General features: G+C 37.3%; 1 protein-coding gene across 1 annotated transcript in view; it reads right to left on the reverse strand.

Moving 5' to 3' along the window:
* The window catches only part of ASCC3 (activating signal cointegrator 1 complex subunit 3), a 555,582-nt gene that overhangs the window by 224,305 nt on the left and 308,546 nt on the right, over positions 1–22,731 (reverse strand). Inside the window, exon 14 of the mRNA XM_019537809.1 lies at positions 21,130–21,264. Within this exon, the coding sequence (XP_019393354.1) occupies positions 21,130–21,264 (135 nt within the window). The remainder of the gene's footprint in view (positions 1–21,129; positions 21,265–22,731) is intronic.

The following is a 22,731-nucleotide window of genomic DNA, read 5'->3' on the forward strand; positions in this document are numbered from 1 at the left end:
CCACCCCTGTAACCTATCCAAGTCTTGCTGCAGTCTTTCCCTCCCTACTAGTGTGCTCACCTCACCCCAAATTTTGGTGTCATCAGCAAATTTAAACAGGGTGCTTTTCACCCCGTTGTCCAAATCGCTGATAAAGAGATTGAACAACACGGGCCTAAGGACCGAGCCCTGGGGGACTCCACTGCCCACTTCTCCCCAAGTTGAATATGACCCATCCACCTGAGGAGAAGTGAGCAGCGGAGTCCCCCAGGGCTCGGTCCTCGGGCCCGCGCTGTTCAATCTCTCATGATGCCCTGGCTTTTATAATAGGATATTGTAACTTGGATAAAATCAAATAACTCACCAATTCAGAGGTAAAAATTGTCTGAGAATGACCAAAAAAAGACTGGTTAAATATAATGTATTAAGTTAAACATTTCTGCAAATTTTAAAATTAGCCAATGGAAACTAAAATAGAAAGATGATGTTAAGGTAACTATCTGTGCTGTGCTATGCAAACTTCAGTAACTGCAATAAGTTAAACCATAGAGAGGCTGGAACCAGGAATTCCAGAAAATACACAGTGGCAGCCATTAAAAAGGTAATATTTTGTAGTTCTTATAACAACTGGCAATTAGCATTTTGTAAATTTTGCAATTTGCAGAAAAAATGTTGACTTGTTACAGAAAAGGCTCTATTCTAGGCCTTGGCTGGTGTAAGCACTGCATAAGACAGCAAAATTTTATTATGTTTTATAACTAATCTAGTTGTTGATTAAAATGATTGTGTTATATTACACACTATTAACATATATCTGCATTTCTGTCTCCATATTCTCATCACATTAAATAAAGAAGGTATCTTAAACATGATAAAATCTGTAATATATAGACTAGCAAATATAGCCTTAGGTGTCCAGAGGGGTTGAAAGTTGGCTTTATTTTAGGCAAGTGGCTAAAACAAATTGAAAACTGAGAAGTGATTCAACCAATCTGACTAAATTTTATGGAAAATGATTTATTTAGTTTTTAATTGGCAGTTATGTGAACGCTAAAATGGGATGCTCTGTAAAATGCATTTTGTATACTTCAGCAGAACATTTCTTTTAGAGATTTATAAGCAAAGGCTTTAAAATCATCAAAATATTTAGTGCATAGTATAGCAAGCCCTTATCATTTTTAGCCTGAATAGTACACTACAGAGAAAAAGAAAACTGCATACAAAAGTACAAAATTGGCTTTTTCGTTTGGTTCCCCAAACTCAAACATCAGTGTGGCTGCCAAAGCAATATGTTAATTTGGGAGATATTTATAATTTGGGAGATAATTTCAGAAACAGATTTGCTTCTTGTCCAATTCACAGCATAGCTTTTACAATCAAAATAGATATTCAGGGGACAACTTCTCAGCTATGAATAACAAAAAAGACTAATCGCTATTGCATGTCAATCTGCACTAGCTTGTGATGGGTAAAAATTTCATATATGATCAAGTGCCTGGATTTTAAGAATCTTGTTACTCCAATTTAGTGCTCACACTATATTGTAAAGAGGTCACTGTTTGACTCAAAGTGCTGTAGATGTCAGAGCTCTATAAACAGACAGACAGACTAGGATACTCTTGGGCTATGATTTTCAAACACACTTCTAAAAATTAACAACTAAATAAGTGACCTATAGAAATATCAAACACCTTCAGTTGACAACAGAGTTTGGTCTAGATTGTGTGCTCTTATCTCTGTCCACTTTCTGGGAAAGCACTGCAAAGATTAAGATTCTCATGAAGAACCAATATCTCACTTTGCACTCCATGCTAGTTAAAAGGACACTGGAAGTGGAGATTATTTATTTGTCTGGGAATTTTTACAGGCTGCAATGCAACCTGCCCTTTTGGTAGCCTGGATCTTGAGTTTTTCTTATCTCTAATGTTCAGGAATTCAATCTGGAAACATAATTTTCCTATAAAAAGTAAGGTAAATTGTTACTGGATATTCTTACTGTTGCCTAACATTTGCAGTTTTGTGGGTGCTGGTCATCATATGCAACACTTTCAAGAGGTGTTGAAAAATTAAAAAGAGCCATAAGAATTGTGTGCTGTGAAACTAAAGTGAGAGAATTAAGGAAAATAAAATGAGATGTTTATCAAAGAAATGTTAAAAGTAACTTAATCATTGTACGTAAAGCATCTGGGGAGAAGGTTTTTGAAAACAGAAGTCTCTTGAATCTAGCAGACAAAAGACATAACACATTCAATAGCTGGAATAAGAAGCAAGTCAAATTTAAACTGAATGGAAGGTACTATTTCTAGCAGTGAGGGTAATTAATCATTGGAACAATTTACCAATAGAAATGGTGGATTCTTCATCATCAGTAGCTTTCAAATCAATATTAGATATCTTCCTAAAATATATGGTCTAGTTCAACCATATGGTTTTTGGCTTGTTAGATAAATTATTGAGTGAAATTCTATAGTCTGTATAATGTGGTAAACCAAACTAGGTGTTCATAATTGGATCCCGCATACAGTTGATTCCAGTAGACTATTGAAAATGGCACAGATTAACATCTTAATATTTAGGAATATGTGCAGGAAGATGTGCGATCTAATGTAGCAATGCAACTTCTAGCCATCTAGGGACGATAAAGCTACATTTGACTTGATGTTTGTCTCCTAGTTCCTGCACCTAGAATTAAAATGACAGATTTAATGTTTTTCTAAATCAGAGCTGAATTAATTTTGAAAATCAAGAAATAGCTTCCTTATCTATGTAGTGGGAGTTTTCAGTTCTGGTAAATCAAATATTCCATAAGTAGGAAAAGGGACTGAAAGCAGGATTAAAATGAACTGAATGCCCTCATTTAAAAGCACTTATTGGAATGCCATAATACTAAATTTCTGCTGAATAGATAACAGAGTTGACCTTTTCAAAAGAATATAGAAACTAAGATACCTGTAATATTTTGTCTGATTATATACTTAAAAAGTGAACAGTTAACTGGCTAAAAATCATAAAATAATCCAATATTCACACAATGAAAAAGAAAAACAAAGTAAACATAGTAGCACGTACAATTCTTATTTTTATCCACACCTTCTGTTATCTAATAAGTCATTTTCAAACTTTGTTACCTAAACTGGGCATCTAAATCAGTGGGAATCAACTTTACTGGCAGACATGCCACAAATTAGCTATGTTCCCTCCCTAGGTGCCACCCTGATCCTGTGGAACTTGCTCAATCCACTGATCAACTTTCTACTCTGTGCCTTGTGTTTCCTGACCAAGCTGCCAATCAGTTTTCTGCTCCCTGCCCCATCTGCCACTGTGCTGTATGTTCCCTCTCCAATCTGTCCTGCACCATACAGAAGCTGCCCGTGCCACTTGTGGCACCTGTACTATAGGTTCGCCACCTAACAGAGATATGGAACACCATTACTCTGGGTACAATAAACAACACTTCAGATACTCTCTAGCTCACAGTCAGAGCAGATAATGAGTCCCAATTTTGCAATATAATCTATGCACCCCCTAAGTGACATCAGACTTCATTTATAAAATACAATACCTTACAAAAGGGGGAAAAAAACAGTGTTGAATTTCCCAAACATCTGGTAAAATAGTTTTAAGATTATGGATCACTCTTCCTGAATATCTATCTATGGATAGATATTCAACACACACGCGCGCACACACATACACACTTTATGCATAAGGGACTTTAAAAGACACAAATTAGGCTCCCTAAAAAGTGGAAGCATTCACCTGAATTCACAAAAAGCGTGGAGGACTGTGACCTTTATCAAGAAATTTGAAAAGCAAAGTAAACACTACCTTAAAAAATTATTACTTTAAAATGTCTGTATGCTCAAAATTGCCTTGAGGCATAAAATACCAATGAACAAGGAGCTGGACACTGAGAAACATGTATTTGTAGGCATTTTATAAAATGTTACTACTTAATATTTACTCAGTTGTAACCTTCTTTTTAAACCTGTAACTTTACAGAGTATACATTAAAATTAGGTAAATAGCTACAAAGTCAAATAAAAGCAATCTTTTAAAGCAAACATATTGTTTTCAATAATGTTTAGTGGCAGATTTTCTTTTCTGATCAGTTCACTCACCCTCAAATTGAACATCTGTTTCTATAAGTAACATTCAGAAAAGTTGAAAAAGACTATAAAAACTCCCCATTTTCCATTTTCATTCTTCAGAAGGAACACATTTTTTAAAACCAGTATGAAATGATAGAATTCATTATAACCCCATATCCAGCTGAGGCTTGGCATTTAAAACATAAAGTGCAGAAGGAAAAAATATACTAAGGCTGTTAGAAACACTGCACTTCTGAACAAGGTTACACTTGAGTCAAATCTTTGACATATTGCACGGTACACGTTTTGCTATGATAAATGTTTTATTATTTTCTTAAGTGATAGTTGAAACATTTGATACCAGAGCAAAACCAAAAGTTTCCCATACTTCAGCCATCCAAAGCTGTTTTCTTACTCCTGGTATACATATGTAGAGTTTAGTCTCATTTAGAGTTTAGATTATGGATTGTATAGGATTGTTTGGCAGGGGACTGGACTAGATGACCTCTTGATGTCACTCCCAGCCCTGCTTCTCTATACTGTAATTCTATGATTCATCTCACAGGGCGGTGAACATATCATTACATTTTGCTAAAGGGAGTAACCGGTTAGTTTCAGAGACAAACTGTCATTTAAGTAAAATAGTATTTCCTCTTGATAATGACTTCCTGTTTGTTGACAAAGATAGGTCTCCACTTACACAGCATTTCCATGCTTTTAGGTAATAGATGAATGTCTTTAACATGCTGAAACCCTTTGTTAGAATATAGTGATCACACAATTTAACACTGATTAACAAATAATTTAAAAGTATAAGGTCAAATTTACTATTAGATCATGTAAGAACAGGGCTGGAAAGGACCTCAGGAAGTCATCTAGTGCAGGGATTCTCAACTGGTGGGATGCATCCCACTGGTGGGATGCGAAGGTCCTCTAGGTGAGACTTCGGTCACGGCAATGAAACTGGAAGCGCCATGGAGGGACTTTCAGTTTCACTTTTGCGCGCTTTGCTCAGCCTCTGGGGGGGGATCCCTCTCCCCGCTTTACGACTGGCCTCTGTGGGACCCCCTCCACATGTCGACCAGTTGAAAACCGCTGATCTAGTCCAACTCCCTGCTGAAAGTAGGAACATCCAAACCATTTCACGTAAGGGCCTGTTCTAATGCAGGACTATCCAACTTCAGAGCAGCTGGGGGTTGCACAGGTTGTCAGCCCTGGGATGTACTCTGGAATGGTGGCTGCAGCATGGGAGCTACACAGCCTCCATGTAACCCCTCTGCCTGCAGGCCCCCTCACTGACCAGCAATGTGAGCCTTCCATTGCTGCTTCCATGTCAGCAGGTCAAGCTTCTTCCCTCCCTCCATTCAGCATGAGTCCTCTGCATAAGAAGCATACCCCGATGCATAAGAAGCATGCTACGGCAGTAGCCCCTCCTCCCAGTGTCATTTCTGCCTCCCGCAGAGTGCAGCTCTGGCCCAGCCCCCCCTGCTGGGAAGAGCCTGATGGTGCCCCTGATCCCAGCCCACATCGGCAGCCCGCCCTTGCCCCACATACAGATCCAGGGGACACATGCTCCCATGGCTCCCCCAGGCGTGTATGCAGCTGTGGGTGCCATCCCCCTCCTTCCATTGCCCCTCAGACTAGCTCCTTGTGGCTCTGTCCCATGCCCAGCCCCAGCCCGACTCCCTCCCTCACTGAAGGGGCATAGATCTGCCCCACCCGCTTTTCCCCCCAATAGATTTACCAGCCAGATGCTGCTCTCCAAGCTGCTGGGCTGGCCGGGTGCATGCTGCAGCGGTGCACATACACGGCTTTTATTGGCGACTTTATCGGCCACATCAGCCAAAAAAAGCCAATTGCTGATAATGTCCATTTTCATTTTATCGGTGCTGATACAATATGGATAAATGCATCAGTGCACCTCTAGTATTAAGTATTAAGTTTACAGATGAGAACTGCCACCTCTTAAATGCCAGTACATCCTCACCAAAAAGGATATATAAAATCTGGGAACTGACAGGTCCTTCATGATCATCTGACAACTTTCTGGAAATCAATCTATTTTTATCATATTGGATGATAAAGTGATTACTAATCTACTTAAGGACTAAGTGAAGGTAAGAACATCCCAAGCCATTGCATGTTTTGTAGTTAAGTTCTGGACTCTGCATATATTATGAATAAATAGAAAGATGAATATGTTCACTTAGTGTTTCCTGATTATTATGAGTACTACTGTGTATTGTACCTATTTCAGATTTTTATGGCATTTAACTTTGAACTGAAGTGGTCTAACTTAGAAAATATAAGAGCAGTGATCATAATATCTACAATCTTGTGAAAGGAGATGGCATGGTGTCATTTACAATCTAACGTAAAATGTAATTCCTTAATATTGTGCATTATGAAGTTAATGATAGACATAATTTCATTTAATTCACTGAATGTCTTACCTCTATCTTTATGACATGTTGCTATGTAGTTTGGAACACTGGTTACTCAAACTGAACTGCTTCCTTTAATAAATCAATTCCGTGTTTATGGGATTAAGTAAAATAAACTTTGTGAACTGTGAATATAGGTTTCCAATGGTAGTTGCATGAAATTTAGCTTGTGTATTTAATGTTAAGTTAAATATTAAATAAAAAGTAATGCGATAAGGTAAGACTTTCTAGAAACGAAGAATTAAAAAAATAAGACTCCCAATATGTGGATAAATACTATGTACAGCTCATTGAAAAACATGAAAAAGTTGCATAAAAGTTTTTTAAAATGCAACTACAGCCATTTAATAATGTCTATGTAGTATTTTTATTCTAGTTTATTATACTAGTTATAATGTCGGTTGACAAGTAAGTCTAAAGTATTGAGGCACTTCTATTAAAAAAAAAAAGGCAATTTGTTGTTGTTGCTTTTAACTTTATGAATATACCTAAGTCTTTTCCTATTTAAAATAGATCTCCTGAAAATCTAAACACTCACTGTACAGTGCTGAAAACCCTGACAGTATTAGATTAATTAAAACAGTAGGAATATTCTCTACAGAATTTTTTTTTCTCCCAAGCATGTATTGGTAGAACTACTTCACATTATATTCTTTTTGCCTGGCCTCTCAACTTTATTATAGTATAATGTGTCCTGTAAAAAAAATAAAAAATAAAAATTAAAAGTCTCTATCCCATTCCATTTTGAGAGACAGAGGAGAAAAATAACTCTAAAACATTTTTAGTAATACAAAAGAAAATTGTTGTAATTATAAAACAGATAAGGATCTTCAAATATTCAATGTATATTTGACATTTAATACAGCCTAATGTATTTGAATAAAATTCCTCATTTTATTTTTATAGTTTTTTAATAACGTATCAAATATTGGACATATTATTAATAAAACAAAAATAAAATGAGGATTTGCTCTGAAATAATTAAATGTCAAGCAAATGATTATATATCAAATATTTGATGAATGTTCTCTAAAAATTCTTTTTCTAATTTAAAAAACATTTGGGAGATAATTAAGAGGATTAGTGGGATTCCTTTCAAGTTTTAAAGGTGTGTAAAAGATACAGTACTAAAACTGTTCTTTTTCCAGTTACTCTGATACCCTTCAGAAGGTTTCACCTATGGTTGTTATATCTGGACAGGAAGTTGAGTGATTTGTATATCATTTCAGGCACATGCTGGATGACTGAAAAAGAACTGAAGAACTAAGATGTCTTTCAAATCAAATTGGATTAAAAAAACCCAAACAACCAAATATATTCCCATTACCTCTCTATCCCCCTATCCTTTCTTCTGCATTGTTTCATTAACAAGCTGAATCTGCCATATTTAATTACAGGAAAGAATGGATATTTTGATAATCGTACTTAAAACCTTGTTTTGTTAAAAAATATATAAAAAAAAATGTATAAATATTTTTGGCAGGAAAATGGCAAATGAAGCTCTGATGGCATCAGAAGGGGCTTAGATTGGTTGTATCAAGTCAGTAATAAGCACATGTGAATGTCAATGGATGAGATAGCTTAAAATAAGTATTTTAAATTACTACAGCAACAAAGCCCTACCTTCTTGCAATATGGACATGGATAGATGTATTCAGACAAAGTCCTTCTAACTTTGAACTCCTTCTAACTCCTCCTTCTCATCCTAATAAGGATCTATCACACCCCTAGGTAAAATGTTCTAATTATTCAAGTACGCTGATAAAAAGTCCCCACCTTTTTTCTTTACATCTGTCAATCTTTAGTTCCTACCCTGCCATACTTTTGTCTGCTAGATTAAAGAGCTCTCTGCTATCAGTGTACGCACTGACAAGCTATGAGCAAGTCATCTCTTCTTTTTACCTTGCATAAACACAGTAGTCTGACAGCAAAATCCAAATTGATCTCTAGGGTGTGTCCAGTAAGTGGGAATGTGCGTTTCCCTGGGGAGAAACAGCAGTGCCACAATGTGTGCCACTGCTACTTATTCCTGGGGAACACACATGCCACATGTGCTCTGGTATGCTGTGTGTTGATCCGGTTGGAGTAGGGGAGGCTGAGGCCAGCAACCGTGCTGGCCCCAGCAGGTTTACCTGGGGTCCTGGGAGTCTCCAGGAGCTGCAACACGTGTCAAAAGTGTCATTCAGAGAACCTGGTTGCTACCCAATAGGATATACTAAGCACAGGGGTCTATCTGAACTCCAACTGTAGAGCTGTAAGCACCTGACTTACGGCTGCAGATTACATTATTTCAACCACTGAGATTCAGTGTGGAGTCCTCTTTTGTGGACAACTGTCTAATTTCCCATCCCACTAAAGAGCCACTCATCTGTAAATGTTACTGTACTGCCTAACTAAGGAAGGGAATTGTGCTATATGACCAACCACATTTTTGTAACGGACTGTTGGTTAGCATGCTCACCCTGTAGCCTTGTGTTCCAGCCCTCCTCACCTTAAAGAGATTCAAATCCATACTACTGAACACATTCTAGAACCAGTGGGTGATTACAGTTGTTCTCTGCAACCAGTCTATGTTTACATGGTTTACTTTAAGCCACATAAACAAACTGGGATCAATGAATGTAGCCATTCTCCAGACCTGACAGCCACATTTGGAACCTGATGTAAGAGTAACTCAGGGTCAGGGCAGGGATGGATGGGACTGGGAAAGGGGGCTAGCAGATCTGTGGGTGGGGTTGGTGGGTCGGGGGGGGGGTTCCCAGTTGGTTGACGATTCAGAGGGCTAAAAATAGCTTAGTCAGGTTATGGGCATGGTGGGGAAGAGTATAGCATGGCCCCAGGGCTGGGACAAGCAGATGGGCTTTCCCAGCCTCAGAGCTGCATTGTAAACACATGCAGCTGTTCAGGAGATCAGGTTAAGCTGATCTTGATCTAAGCTTGTGCACCTCCTGCGGTGAAGTAAGTTCGATGGGGCATGTCATTTTTGGGTGACTTAAGCCCTTTGAATGCCTGCATGATTGGGCATTTCGATCAACCAAACCCTGGTTAAGTCAATCTAAATAGCATCTGTACATACCCTAAGTCTCTGACTACCATTGTTACTTCATCCAGCTGTGTTTTTGGATGAAAACTGTGCTTTGTACTATGGGTGTGCATTAAGAGTGATCAACAGGACCCTCAGCAGACTTCTCGATCACAGGAGACTTCTTGAAGTTAGATTCCTAGGTGCATGGACTAAGAAGCTTCTCTCCGTGCGCAGTACTTTAAATTTCAGTAACTACATTTTGGATCTTGGCAATGCAAAATGTAGATGCTAATAATTTTGCAGCTACTGGAACAGGGGTGTTGTCAATAACTTCTAATGATTTATGTGCCTGTATTTCACTTAAATTATGTTTAGACACCTTGCCTAGGGACAGGAATAAACCATAAATGGTCTGAATACAGACCTACACATAAACTAGTATAAGTGATCGGAAACTGCTGCAAATCTGTAACACAACAGAAGTTCAGTGCACATAAATTGCTTTCAAAATGGCCAAAACCAGTTTAAGATAAACCTGGATGGATATAGTATCGGACTTAACTGATTTAGGTTAAATTGGTGTATTGAACTTCTGTCCCAGATCCCCTCCAGATTTAAGTTAACTCAGTCCCCTAGCATCCCAGATGGCTTTACACCTCCCCTGCAAAACCCCCACCTCCATAGGTTGGGCAGACTAGCCTTGGCCCAAGCTGTTTGCTCCAGCTGGGCAGGTAGGTGAACTATAGCACCTCACAGTTTCTGGTCTAGAATCAAAAGTAAACGTCTATTCACTTGCTTATTGGTTCAACTTACACAGCCGCTTAGACTAACTTGCAAAGATTGAATCTATTCAGTCTTGGGCTTTTTGACTGTCTATACTCAACCCTTGTGGATCCATCTGGATCCAACTCCAAGACTCTTGAGCTGTTCACTGTAGGGTATATTTGCCAATCTATATATAGTTTCTATATAACCTTGGACTTGATCAATGTGATTTTGTAGCACTGACCCATCCCTGTAATAACTTCCAGCTGCAGCAATATGCATCTCATCTGCAAATGTAACCATTAATAATTTTATTTTTATTTCAGATCACTGATCAATATATTGAATAGTACTGGGTCAAAAACACATATATGTGCAACTTCATTAAAATCTCTTATCACTGGATAAGTCTTCATTTACACCACCTTTTAAGATCTATCCCTTAGCCATTTTAATGCACTACATGTGTGTTACACTGATTTTGTACAGTGTACAATAGTAAGAGTCCTTATGGGAGTATATTAAGTTAATTGCCTTTGTCAAACAAGCCTGTAATCTTATCAAAAATTATAAATTTGACTGACAAGATTTTCTTTCAGGTAACTCTTTTGATGGGCTACAAATATTGCTGGAATATTGTTATTGACAAATGTGCATTTTAGCTTCTCTGAAAGCGGAGGGGAACTATCACTCAAGAATGCACATGGGATATTACAATATAACTTTAACTGTATGATCTTGTCCTGATAAAAATTAGCTAAACCAACCTTTGACCCTGACTGAGGAGGGTTAAATTTGGAGTGTTTTAGCTACACTTGCATTCTTGAAGAAACATTCCTATATAACAGTTCCATCACAACAACTTCCACCAATACCATTTGATATCGCTACATTTCTTACATCTGTCTATACACTTAAGTTCTTTACTAATGTCATGTATGCCAGTATAAGCATGATTCAATATGGACTTAGCTTCACACAGCAGAGAGTTATTTTGATAATGTAAAATAAACACATATAACCAAGGGGTTTCCAAATTATGTCACAGTGTGAGACACATTTAACAGCATGTCTGCTGAACCACTTTTTGCCTTATTCCTGGTCATGTGGAATACCGCAATAGTTCTATTCAGTACCGTGTCAAACAGTTAGTGTTTGTACATAATACAGTCACATTAACAAAACAGAATCATAGAAAATTAGGGGCAGAAAGAACCTCAGAAAATCATCTAGTCCATCTCCAACTAAATCATCCCACCCAAGGCTTTGTCTACCCTGGTCCTAAAAACCTCCAAGGATGGAGATTCCACAACCTCTCTGGGTAACCTGTTTCAATGCTCTACCAACGTCCTTGTAAGAAAGCTCTTTTTAATATCTAACCTGAACTTCGCTTGCTGCAACTTTACACCATTGTTCCTTGTTTTGTCATTCGCCACCACTGAGAGAAGTCTAGCTCCACCCTCTTTGGAAATACTCTTCAGTTATTGATGGCTGCTGTTAAATCCCCTCTGTCTTCTCTTTTCCAAACTAAATAAGCCCCCTCACCATTTCCCTTGCTCTCTGCTGAATTCTCTCTGATTTGTCCACATCCATTTCTGTAGTGAGGGGCCCAAAACTGGACACAGTACTCTATAAGTGGCCTCTTCAGTGCTGAATAAAGGGGAATAATCACTTCTCTTGATCTCCTAGCAATGCTTGTATGAATGCAGCCCAATCTGCTATTAGCCTTCTTCACAACAAGGACACACTGTTGGCTAATATTCAGTTTATTGCCCACTATAATACTCAGGTATTTTCTGCAGAGCAAGTGCTTAGCCAGTCAGTGCCCAGCCTGAACAAGCCTGCAGGACTGTTCCAGCTGAAATGCAGGACTTCGCACTTTTCCTTATTGAACCTCATGAGATTTCTTTTAGTCTAATCCTCCAATTTGTCAAGGTCTCTCCGAATCCTACCCTACCCTCTGGCCTATCTACTACTCTATCCAGCTGGGTGTCATTTGCAAATTTGCTGAAGGTGCACTGCATCCCATCTTGCAGATTGTTGATGAAGATATTGAACAAACCCAGCTCCAGGACTGATCCCTGGGACACTCCACTTGATACCAGCTGCCAATTAGACATCAAGCCATTGATAACTACCCTTTGAGACTGATGCAATAAATGCTTTGTCCTCTTTGAAAAGAAAAGGTAATCTAAGAAACTCTGTTTATTATTCTATTCCATATCTCATGGCTACTCCCATCTACTTCTGTTGCTCTGTTTCTCCTTGCATGCTTCCTTACTATTAGGTCCCTTCCTTCTCATGTAGCCCTTTGCATTTCCCTGCCTTATTTCTTTGCATCAGTCCCTTCTGTTTTGGAGATTTCAATTTCTGGTCTCCTGGGAACATCATTTCCCTAAGGCAGATATTGCTTCTCATCTTTTTCCTATGTTTTGCTTCTAATGGAAACAGATAAACTGTCACTCCTAGTTGCTTCAAACTGCTTTTATTGCCTCTCTTCCTTTTTCTTTTTGTTCTTTATTTGATACAAAGGTGTGGCCTACCTGTGGATGCAGTCAGAATCAAGGAAGTGGAAGCAGTGCCTTGTGGCAGTCTCTCTTTGCCATCTACCAGTTGGATAAACATTGACTTAAAATGCTTACAATTGAAGGTTAGATTACTTAGGAGCACAAGACTGGACTGGAATACACTTCCTGAGGTCACCAAGTTCAATTCCATGCTATTAGAGACAATAACATGTAAACCCAACAACATCAAACTTCATCTTAAATCTATATCAGCTCATACTAGACTCCTGGTTGAGAACCTCACTGCTGTTGTTCTTCTAATTTAAGCCTAATTTTATTCATAGCTAGTTTATATTCTTTGCTCTTTTTGCCAATATTGACCTTTTGTTTCAGGAGGTCTTTTCTCTCCCAGGTGTTGTATCCCATTATAAACTTACGGACAGCAGGCACTCTCTCAGTTATTGTCTTGTTAGAATAAAGCTTCCATGGTATTAGAGTATCCCCATCAGACAGCCTTTCAATTGCCCTACCAACTCTTTTCTGTATCTGCTTCGGTTTGAATTTTTCCCTCAACGTGGGTAACCAGAACTGTGTTTATTGTTCCAAAGCACATACTAGGGTGTTTTGTATTTCTCTGTTTCTGGCCTAATAAATCCGCATTTTTAATGACAATTCCACTAATGGCTCAGAGCCATCTTGTGACTGACTAATAAACTCTCCAACACTCCCTCCTTCTGTTTCCTTCCAGCTGAAAAGGTGCCAGCTTATAGCAGAAATTCTTATTATGGTTTCTGTACAAGGTACTGCACTTTCTCTGTTAAATTCTCATTTGTATGATTTCACTTTACAGGGTATAAAAGTGATACTGGCTCCAAGGAACCCAATTTCCTTTGACTCAAAGGGGGCAATAACTCTGAGGCAGAGGTCTCATTGGGAAGATGGCATCAATAACAATATTTTTCCTTTCATACAACTGCATCTACTGGTAAGGATGTCCCAGAAATTGATGCAGTGCAATGTTTTCTCTATCTTCATCCCCCTCTTCTTGAGAGTCCAATTCAACCTTCACATGTAGCGGAGAACGAACAGCCGATGGAGAACAATTTAAAGGCAAAGGGGGGCAAATAACCTGATAGCACTGAATCTTTTTAAAATCTAGAAATATTATTAGGCTCTTCGGACAATAAAATCATTTTTTGTTCTGTGTGGTACAGTATCTTGTTCTGTGTGGTACAATGGCTGGGGCTAGTGGGTACTACTAAAGTATCTATGAGTCTTCATAGAAATGCATGTTACAGAAATAGCTAATCATGTAATTTCTTATAAAGCACAAACAGCTAAAATAAATGCCATTACTTTGCGGCAATGTGAACAATAGCATATGAAGTCACAATGATAGAATGAGAAATGTGATTTTTTTTTAACAGTTATTACTGTAGTCAGACAGTTCTATCATGTTTTTAAAATATGATAAAATAACTACAGTAATAACACTGTACAGTATTTTACAGTAATAACACTAAAAGGAAGGAAAGAACATTTTGAGTGTACCCTAGCAGTTTTAACCAGTTGTCTTTTGACGAGTTATCACCAAAAATTTTCATGTATGTGTAAAGCTTAGCAATATTTTAACCATAATCACTGTTCAAAATAGTACAGGTTGTTACTATGGTATGTTGTTTTATCATTACTGATGTTTGCTGATGCAGTTTAATTTGCTGCCTTCACTGGGAAATGTTATCTGTATCACAAACTTTGGAGTACACATAAAAATAAATACTTGGTTTAAAATATATAGTTTGACATGCTCATTTCGCTATACACATGCATGCTTTGATAATTTTTTTTGCTGCTGATTAAAAGGTTCTTTTCATTATGGAATAAACAATAGATTGCCTTATATTTTAAATACTTATAGGATTAATGCTGAATATTTATCAGGTCTCAGAAACAAGGACAATCTGTAATTTTCACAGTAACTAGAAGAGAAATCATGTAGGTCCAATGGTTAAGCGAATGCTAAAAGATGACAGAAAGGTAGTAGAAAAGGTATCTGGGTAAAATATTCTACCTATAGAATAGAGTAAATGGGAGTTTTTCTATTAACTTCAAGAACAGGATTTCAACCTGTATTTTTATTTTGTATATCATACTCAACTACTAAACAATCTAAGCATATGCTTAGTGGTATCTTAATATGAAAACGTTTAACTGTATTTGATGAAGTTACGGTGTATTTTTTGCACAGTAATGTTAAAAGCATACACTTGTAGACACGTTATGATGACAACTTCCTGACTATTAAGCAATAACAATACCATAGGCAGAACTGATACTTGCAAAAAACTCAATGGACTGTAAAACTACTGAAATTTGTGCTGGCCATTTCCTTTTGCACCATATTACCCTTACCTCTTTCTTCTTTTATTTCCTCACAAATATTCCTCATTCTTACTTCTTTTTGTAATACCACCATATTCAGATCCTGCTAAATACAGAATTACCTCTCTTTATCCTTTCTTTGAACACTTCATTTCATCCCCCTCTTATTTCCTGGGCTTTTCAATATGCTGTATTTTCTATCCATACTTCTTGCTTATTTCAAGGATTCTATGTCCCTCAGTTTCCTTCCATATTTTCACTCTGCCATTAACCCTTTTATCTTCTCATGCCAACATCTGCCACACCTTCCTCATACACTCAGGCTTGTAATTTAAGGTGCATCAGGGCATCTTTGCACCCAGGGCATCTTTGCACCCAGGGCATCAGCTATACCTGCAGCTGTGTCAGTTGCAGTGGTGCTGATCATGATGGCATAGTGATCTGCTGCCTGAAATTCCCTTGTAAGATATATCAGTCAAGCTTCCATAGTTGCACCATTCACATTACTCCTAAATCACCCTGTAAAATCACCTAACAAGAAAAGGGATGTGTTTATAGTTTTAGCTAAAGGAAGAGATCAAGAAACAACAACAACCCTTCACATTATACATATATAATGTACTATTGTCACTGTGAGATGTGTTCAGATTCCATAATGAAAACACCAGACAGGTTTCATATTAATGTCTATATGCTTAACTTGAGTATCAACACATTTCTTTTTCTTCTGTATTTCTTTCATGTTATATCACCATTAATGTTCAATAATGTTTAAACCAGTAATTCACAAGCTGGGTGCTGCAGGACCCTATACTGTCTTAACATACTTTCAAGGGTGTGGCAGGATGCCATGCAATGTTAGCACTGTTAGGAGTAAAAACATAAATCACAAGATAAACCTGGAGATTTCAAATAGGAATCCATAGTGTTAAAACAGTCTGACCAGTTGTTGTTTGAGTTCTCTGCAATGGAAGAATTACTCTATTATTTTTCCACGGTCAAAAAACTAGTGAAAATGGCATTTTCTGAGGGGTGCCATTGGTCTAATCAGGGGTATTTTGAGTCTAATAAGGTTGAGAACTGCTGGTTTAAGCCGTTTGTACTGAAATCACTTCTGAAAATGGGATACAGGCATTTGTGAAAAGTTCTCCTATCACCTTATTAAGGAGCCCACAGAATAAGAAAAGAAGGTGGAAAAACAGTTCTAATATTTTTGAAAGCAGCTAGACTTTAGAGAATACATATAGAGAATATAATGACATATCCAAGATTTACTGAATGAAAAATGACACAGTGCATTGAAACATATTAATTCTTGGCTTGGGAAACAAACCCTCTTTTAGCAAAGAGAGAAAGGCAAACATGCCTAGGTTTCACTCTGATACTTTCCCAACTTTTGTTTCAAATCTAAAAAAAAGAGAGGCAGCAATTCCAAGAAGATGGAGGCAATGAGCTGAAACAACAAAATACTTAAAAATTTGCATTAAATTTACATTTTATTCTCATAAAACTAGGTTAAAATGTGCATTATTTTTGTTCATCTACTAATAAAAACTAATATGCATAAAGAGAGAGAACAGTTAATGCAGAAACGCACTTGAATCTAGGACAGCGTAAAATGTGCAAACTAATTTCATTATTAGCCACAGACATTATAAAGTTTGTGAACATTTTATGAAACCATTTATCAAATTACAGTATGTTTTATAAAATTAATTATATACATGCTTTGCTTTCTGCTCTACAGTAAATGCTACACATAAGCAAAAGTATAACACTTAAAACATCACATTTTTCAAATATTTTTATATTTATAACCTGGAAGCGTACAAACTCCAGCCTACGTTCACATTAAGTAACTGCTTTTCTTACATGAAGTCAATTGGAATATTCATAGGATTATTTTTATAAGCAATGGTTGCAGAGTGAGTCATTACATATCTTTAGTTGGAAGAGAAACTACTGGGTATACGTACAAATTCCTATATTAACACCTTTACATATTTTAAATTTAAACACAGTTCTTTTTATCTTAAAAAACAAAACCAAGCAACTTCTCAACCTTTAATAGTAAAATCTTTGCTTACTATGCCACATACCGCAAATCTGATTAGCATTTTTCACAGTAGGTAATACCATCTAAAATAAGAAACCCATCTGATATTGTTAGATATTTTACATTATTCTACATGTTTAGACACAATGCATCACAATCTATATTCATTAGAGTTTTAAAATGAAATCTTGAATGCAAATATTCAGCCATACTTCCAAAAATGATTAATAATATCTTTAATATAATGACTAGACTTCCTATGGTGACAGGTTTTTTTTACACACTTCAGAGAATTTCTAGTCCTGCAGAATCAAATTTATTGAGCACCAAAATAAACTACTTTAAAGCTTTTTTCTCTTCTTTTTTTCCAGAAAATGTTGGTATCTAGTTTAGCTTAGTTTTCCGAGAATCTGAGGTAATATAATGAAAACCACAGTTTCATGCTATATTACAGTACATAAAATGAATCTTCACAAGAACATCTATATTTCAATTATATTTTCTACTGTACAGTTCTCATAAACTTTCAGAGTATACAGTAAAGAAATAATTTTCCCTACTACAACAACACAGTGATTAAAGTCAATTAAATCAAAAGTTCTTATGAAACTTAATAGAACGATTTACTCAATTTTAAATTACTATGAAGAAATATTTGCTTTATTAGAAAAAAACTAGAGAACTTAGCTATGAACACTTCCAACTAAATCTTTTAGAACAAAGTCAATTTATCTGAAATCATTTTTTCAGATAAAAATTTGGTGCTGTAGTCCTCAAATCAAATTCCAATACAGAATATATGCTTGGATTCAGTCATATATTACAAAATAGAGAAACAGCAGGGAAATTTGATATTACTAATTATTTCAGTGTCACCCTCATATTTTACTAGAATGGGCCCTTCTAAAACAGAAAATGCTATATTTTAGATACAGCAGTTATTTGGACCTAATGAGCATTCAGATACGCTTTTATCTAAATATTTTTATCCACTACTGTTAATTTATGCCTCTGAGGTCATCTTAACCTGCCCAAATCCAAGCGACCCCATCCATCTGCACAATGACATATTTCAAATGTACTTAAAAATCTTCTAGTACCTGAATTTTCCTGTTCTAATCACTAAAGTATGGAGAAAGCTGATAGGATCATTTCACCTAAATCAATACAATAAAGGCAAATAAGCTGAACATATGGTAATGATTTCCATGGAAAAACATGCTAGTGAATAAGGTTTGCAAGACATTCTCAATCAAATTTATTACATAGGCCAGTGACAGATGTTAAAAAGAAGGCACAATGGGATCTGATGTGTGTGATCCCAACAATTGTGCCTCCTGCCATGACGCATGCCATCCCATCATGTCATGTTGTTGCTGCTGGAGGAGCCTGGGATCATGCTCCTGGGCTCCCCCTGCACCAGCAACTTTTGCTCCTGTGGCTGGGAACCCTGTCAATGTTCGACGCTCCCAACCACAGGAGGGGACTCTGCATTCCTGTGACTGGGAACTCTATCAATTGACTGGGCTCTCAGCTGGGGGAGTTACAGAGAGGTACCCCAGGGAATTTCTCCATAAGTGGAGAAGCTGGGGTTCCCCACTCAGCCAGACCCATCCACCATGATTACAGGTGAATCTGGCTGAGCTGAGAAAAAGTCCTTCTCTGCTCAGCCAGACCTAATCCACAGTCATCACAAGGGCTGGATTTGGGTGAGTAGAAAAAGAGGAGAGATCACATCAGGCAGGCAGCAAACAGCCAGGCATCTCTTCCACACCTCCACTGAGGATCCCAGTTTAGAGAGCAGGTAGGGGGCTTTGCTTTACTGCTCTAGTCCCCTCCCGCACAGGTCTAGGACAGGAGAGGAATAGTGGGGCTAAGCTCCTAGCCCTGTTTCCCAAACCAGCCAGTCTAGGGAAGAGGTAGGAAACACTGCCTATTAGATTAGATTGGGAAGGGAGTGTACAAACGTTTATTCTTGCAAGAGAATTTTTCTTGCTAAGGAGATCATGGAAAATCTTTTTCCTGGAAAGGGCATGTTTCCCCTGGGAGAAATTGAATGAACACTTGTATATTTGTCATTTCTACTAGAAGAATGGCAATTTTCCCAGTCAAATGTAACACCTGTACATAGCGGAAGGTAAACTGAACCAAACTGAGTTTTCTAACTAAACTCAGTAATTTCAAGTTCATCTACTGCTACTATGAATTTGTAATTTGTATGGTTACCATACACCTCCGTAGATCCAGGAATGCAGATACACATACAGGCCCTACTTCTATAAGGACAGTAACTTTTGATTATATTACAGTTTAGACACCAGACTTAGACTAACAAAAAACAGTATTCAGGGTTTAAAGAATGTCAAGGTATGTGTAATACCTTTCATTTTTAATAAGTGAAACATAATGCATAATCATTGCACTGTTCTCCCTTTAACTACACTGATGAGCCACAATCTAGTGACTAAGTTTAAAAAAATAAGTGGTCTTTGTAACATATAGTACCTATCTGCATCAGAAAACAGTTCCACTTCAATAATATTCCTGTACTGATGATAGACTATAATGGGCTAGTTATAATATTTTTTTATAATACATTATCCAACATAATCTTTTTTAGCTTTTATTAAAGCTTGTAAAATGTACCTTAAGCTAAAAAAATACTAATCATCTATTTACTGGAACACAAATGTTGAAAAAATTAAACATTAACGGAGTTAAGGGCAACTTTTTAAAACAAACAAACAAACAAACGAATAATGATACAATCTGGACTAAACTGCAATAATCACCAAGACTGGTAAAAGAAAATGATGATGCATTTGCTGTCTTTAATTTTAAAAAGTACAATTAGCATAGGATAAATAGCCCCAGGACAATTTCACACAAAATGGAGTGAAACTCTTTAAGATAAAGATTATTCTAGAAGCATTTGTAATTCTTACAATGTATATCCATAAATATCCTTTGAAAACTATATTGGACAAACAAGGTGGATATATAACTGCTATTGTATAGAAAACAAGCATCTGTTAAATCAAGCACAGGCTCAGGTTCATCTCTGCCTGGCCATTCCCCTTGCTCCTCTACAAGGAGTTGAGCACTGTAATACATCAGTTAGTTTTGAAATAGAACGCTGCTCAGTTCACAGAGGTTATGGAGAGATGCCTTAAGTCTCTTGAGAACGACTGCCTTATAGTGCACTTTTATGATACTGACATGTGCTCTGTGAATTGCAAATGGAGCAATACCCATCTACAGTAAAAGCCTGCCGAGCTGAATCCTAGAAACCAGATCTATCCAAGCTATTTCTGTAGCTAGAAATGTCCAATTCTTAGAACTCACAGGTGAAAGTAAGACACAATGGAATAAAGTTTAAGTGATAGGCTCCAAATTAACCAAATACTGAGAAGAGTTAATCTTACCATGCCCATTTTCCACCATGGGAAAAAAATAAATCATCATGGTGAAAAGGGAAATAGGCATGGGAGCCAGCTATCACCCTCCCCTGACCATGTAATGATACAAGGCTCCCAAAAGAAGCTAGGAGGCTGGGGTATTCCAGCACAAGCAATTCTTATCTTTTCTCTTCAGAAAGCAGCACATCTCCTTTCTTGAGGGATTCTTGTGCATGATGAGATACGGGAAAAAGGCAATTTCCAGATACTCCTCCCACCTCCACCAACCTTCATATATGCACTTCCTTCCAAAGTGCAACTCACTTCAGTCCAGTCAAATGTCTTTCCATCCCTCCTGGCAGAGGAAGGAAAACAGTGTACCTCAACGACTGCGCTATGCCTCAAGAGACGTCATTTCCCAGGTAGATAAAAGCCCAGACATTTGGAACTTGAAGCAAGATCATTAAAAATAAGCCACTTACTTGTTTTTCAGCTTGCCCATAATCAGGTCCTTGTGTTGGCAAGAAGTGGCAAATATGTCCATTATTTTTTGCTTTCTCACGAAGAGCCATAGCAGTTCGTACAGTGGCATTTCTAGCATGAACAAACACCATCACCTTAAGATAGAAAGAAAGATGCTTGTTGAGAAAGTACAAAATGCTCAATAAAATTATGAAGTTCCCTGCAAGGAAAAGAAGGTGATAATGCTAAAACAAATAGCATTTCTTTTTTTATTATTGAGTACTCTAACAAGATCAGAAATGTTCCACTTGTGTATATTTCTGCAAAGCAATCATTCTTTATGACTCTGAAAAATTACAAAATATTTTCAAACATAAATAAAGTTACTGTTTGAATAACAACTGAAAGAGAGCAGGGATTTCTCTAGGAGTTCAAGAGGGAAATGTTATAAAGCAAAAGAATGGGGAAATCAGGGACACAGCTCAAAGGGAGAAGTGGGTGCTTAACGTTGCCTGCACCTTTGCAAATCCCTCCCTCAGGACTTTTGTAACAAATATTTTAAGTTTTCTAGTTTCTGAAACAAATCTTGCTTCTTGCTTAGGCTGTTTTCTATCACACAGAATGCTCTATATGCAACAACTGGATACTTGAGAAGCTGCCTGATATAAAGGAATTTCCAGGGACCAACAACAGGCTTCACACACTCCTCAAATATGGAGTGGGGTGTGTTGCTACAAGAAAACAGGGTAGCCAAAATGTGTATAAGGTCACCTACTGCCAAAACATCTCCTTGGAAGCTCCTGTTACTGTTTCTAGATACTATGTAGTATATTCCCCAAGTACTTTTAAAAATAAAGTTGCAATATTAATGGCAATTTCCTTAACAATTTCAAGAGACAAATGGACACACAAAACCTGCATTCATATTCATATAAGAATGATTATGAGATTTTCCATCAGGACATTCTAAATTAAGAGAGCTATGCAAAACTGAGGTGTGTATATTCAATTACTTTGTAAAAGAAAATGATTTAAACAGACAAGGACAACAAATACAATTATTATACCACAAAGGAACTACGTATTTTCTTTAAACTTAAATAAAATGTGCTCACAAGGTATATTACCACATGTATGTTGTGTGATACTGTAATGTAGAAGGCAGGAGACGATTCTGTCTTATTGGTGAGAAGAATCATGGATATCTTAAGATGCCCCTTCTATTCTGGTTTGGGTGGAAGGAGAGATGAAAAAAAGCACCAGAACCAGAGACGCATAAGCAGTGGCAATTTACCCAGGGCCCAGATCAGAAGCCCAAGCCCGCTTACACCTGGGATAAGAACAGGGCTGAATGCTATAACCTGCCATGTTAGCAACCTTTTATTTTCTTTTTGGGGGTTAGAAAGGAATTTTTTTTCCCACTCACACTGGTTTTTTTTCCATTTGCCTTTAGGCAGGTCAAGGGTCTAGTTGGATCAATAACTAGATAAGAAGGGTTCAAGCTGCTGCAATTTAGTAGATGGCAGCTGGCCAGTACAGGTACTTGTTCAATAGGGGAGTTGACTTCCATGATAAATTGGAGCTGGAAGTAGATGTCTAGCCATCAAATGGTAGGATAACCT

Source organism: Crocodylus porosus, unplaced genomic scaffold (genome assembly GCF_001723895.1).
Source record: "Crocodylus porosus isolate Cpor-Errol unplaced genomic scaffold, CroPor_comp1, whole genome shotgun sequence".
NCBI classification, from domain to species: Eukaryota; Metazoa; Chordata; order Crocodylia; family Crocodylidae; genus Crocodylus; species Crocodylus porosus.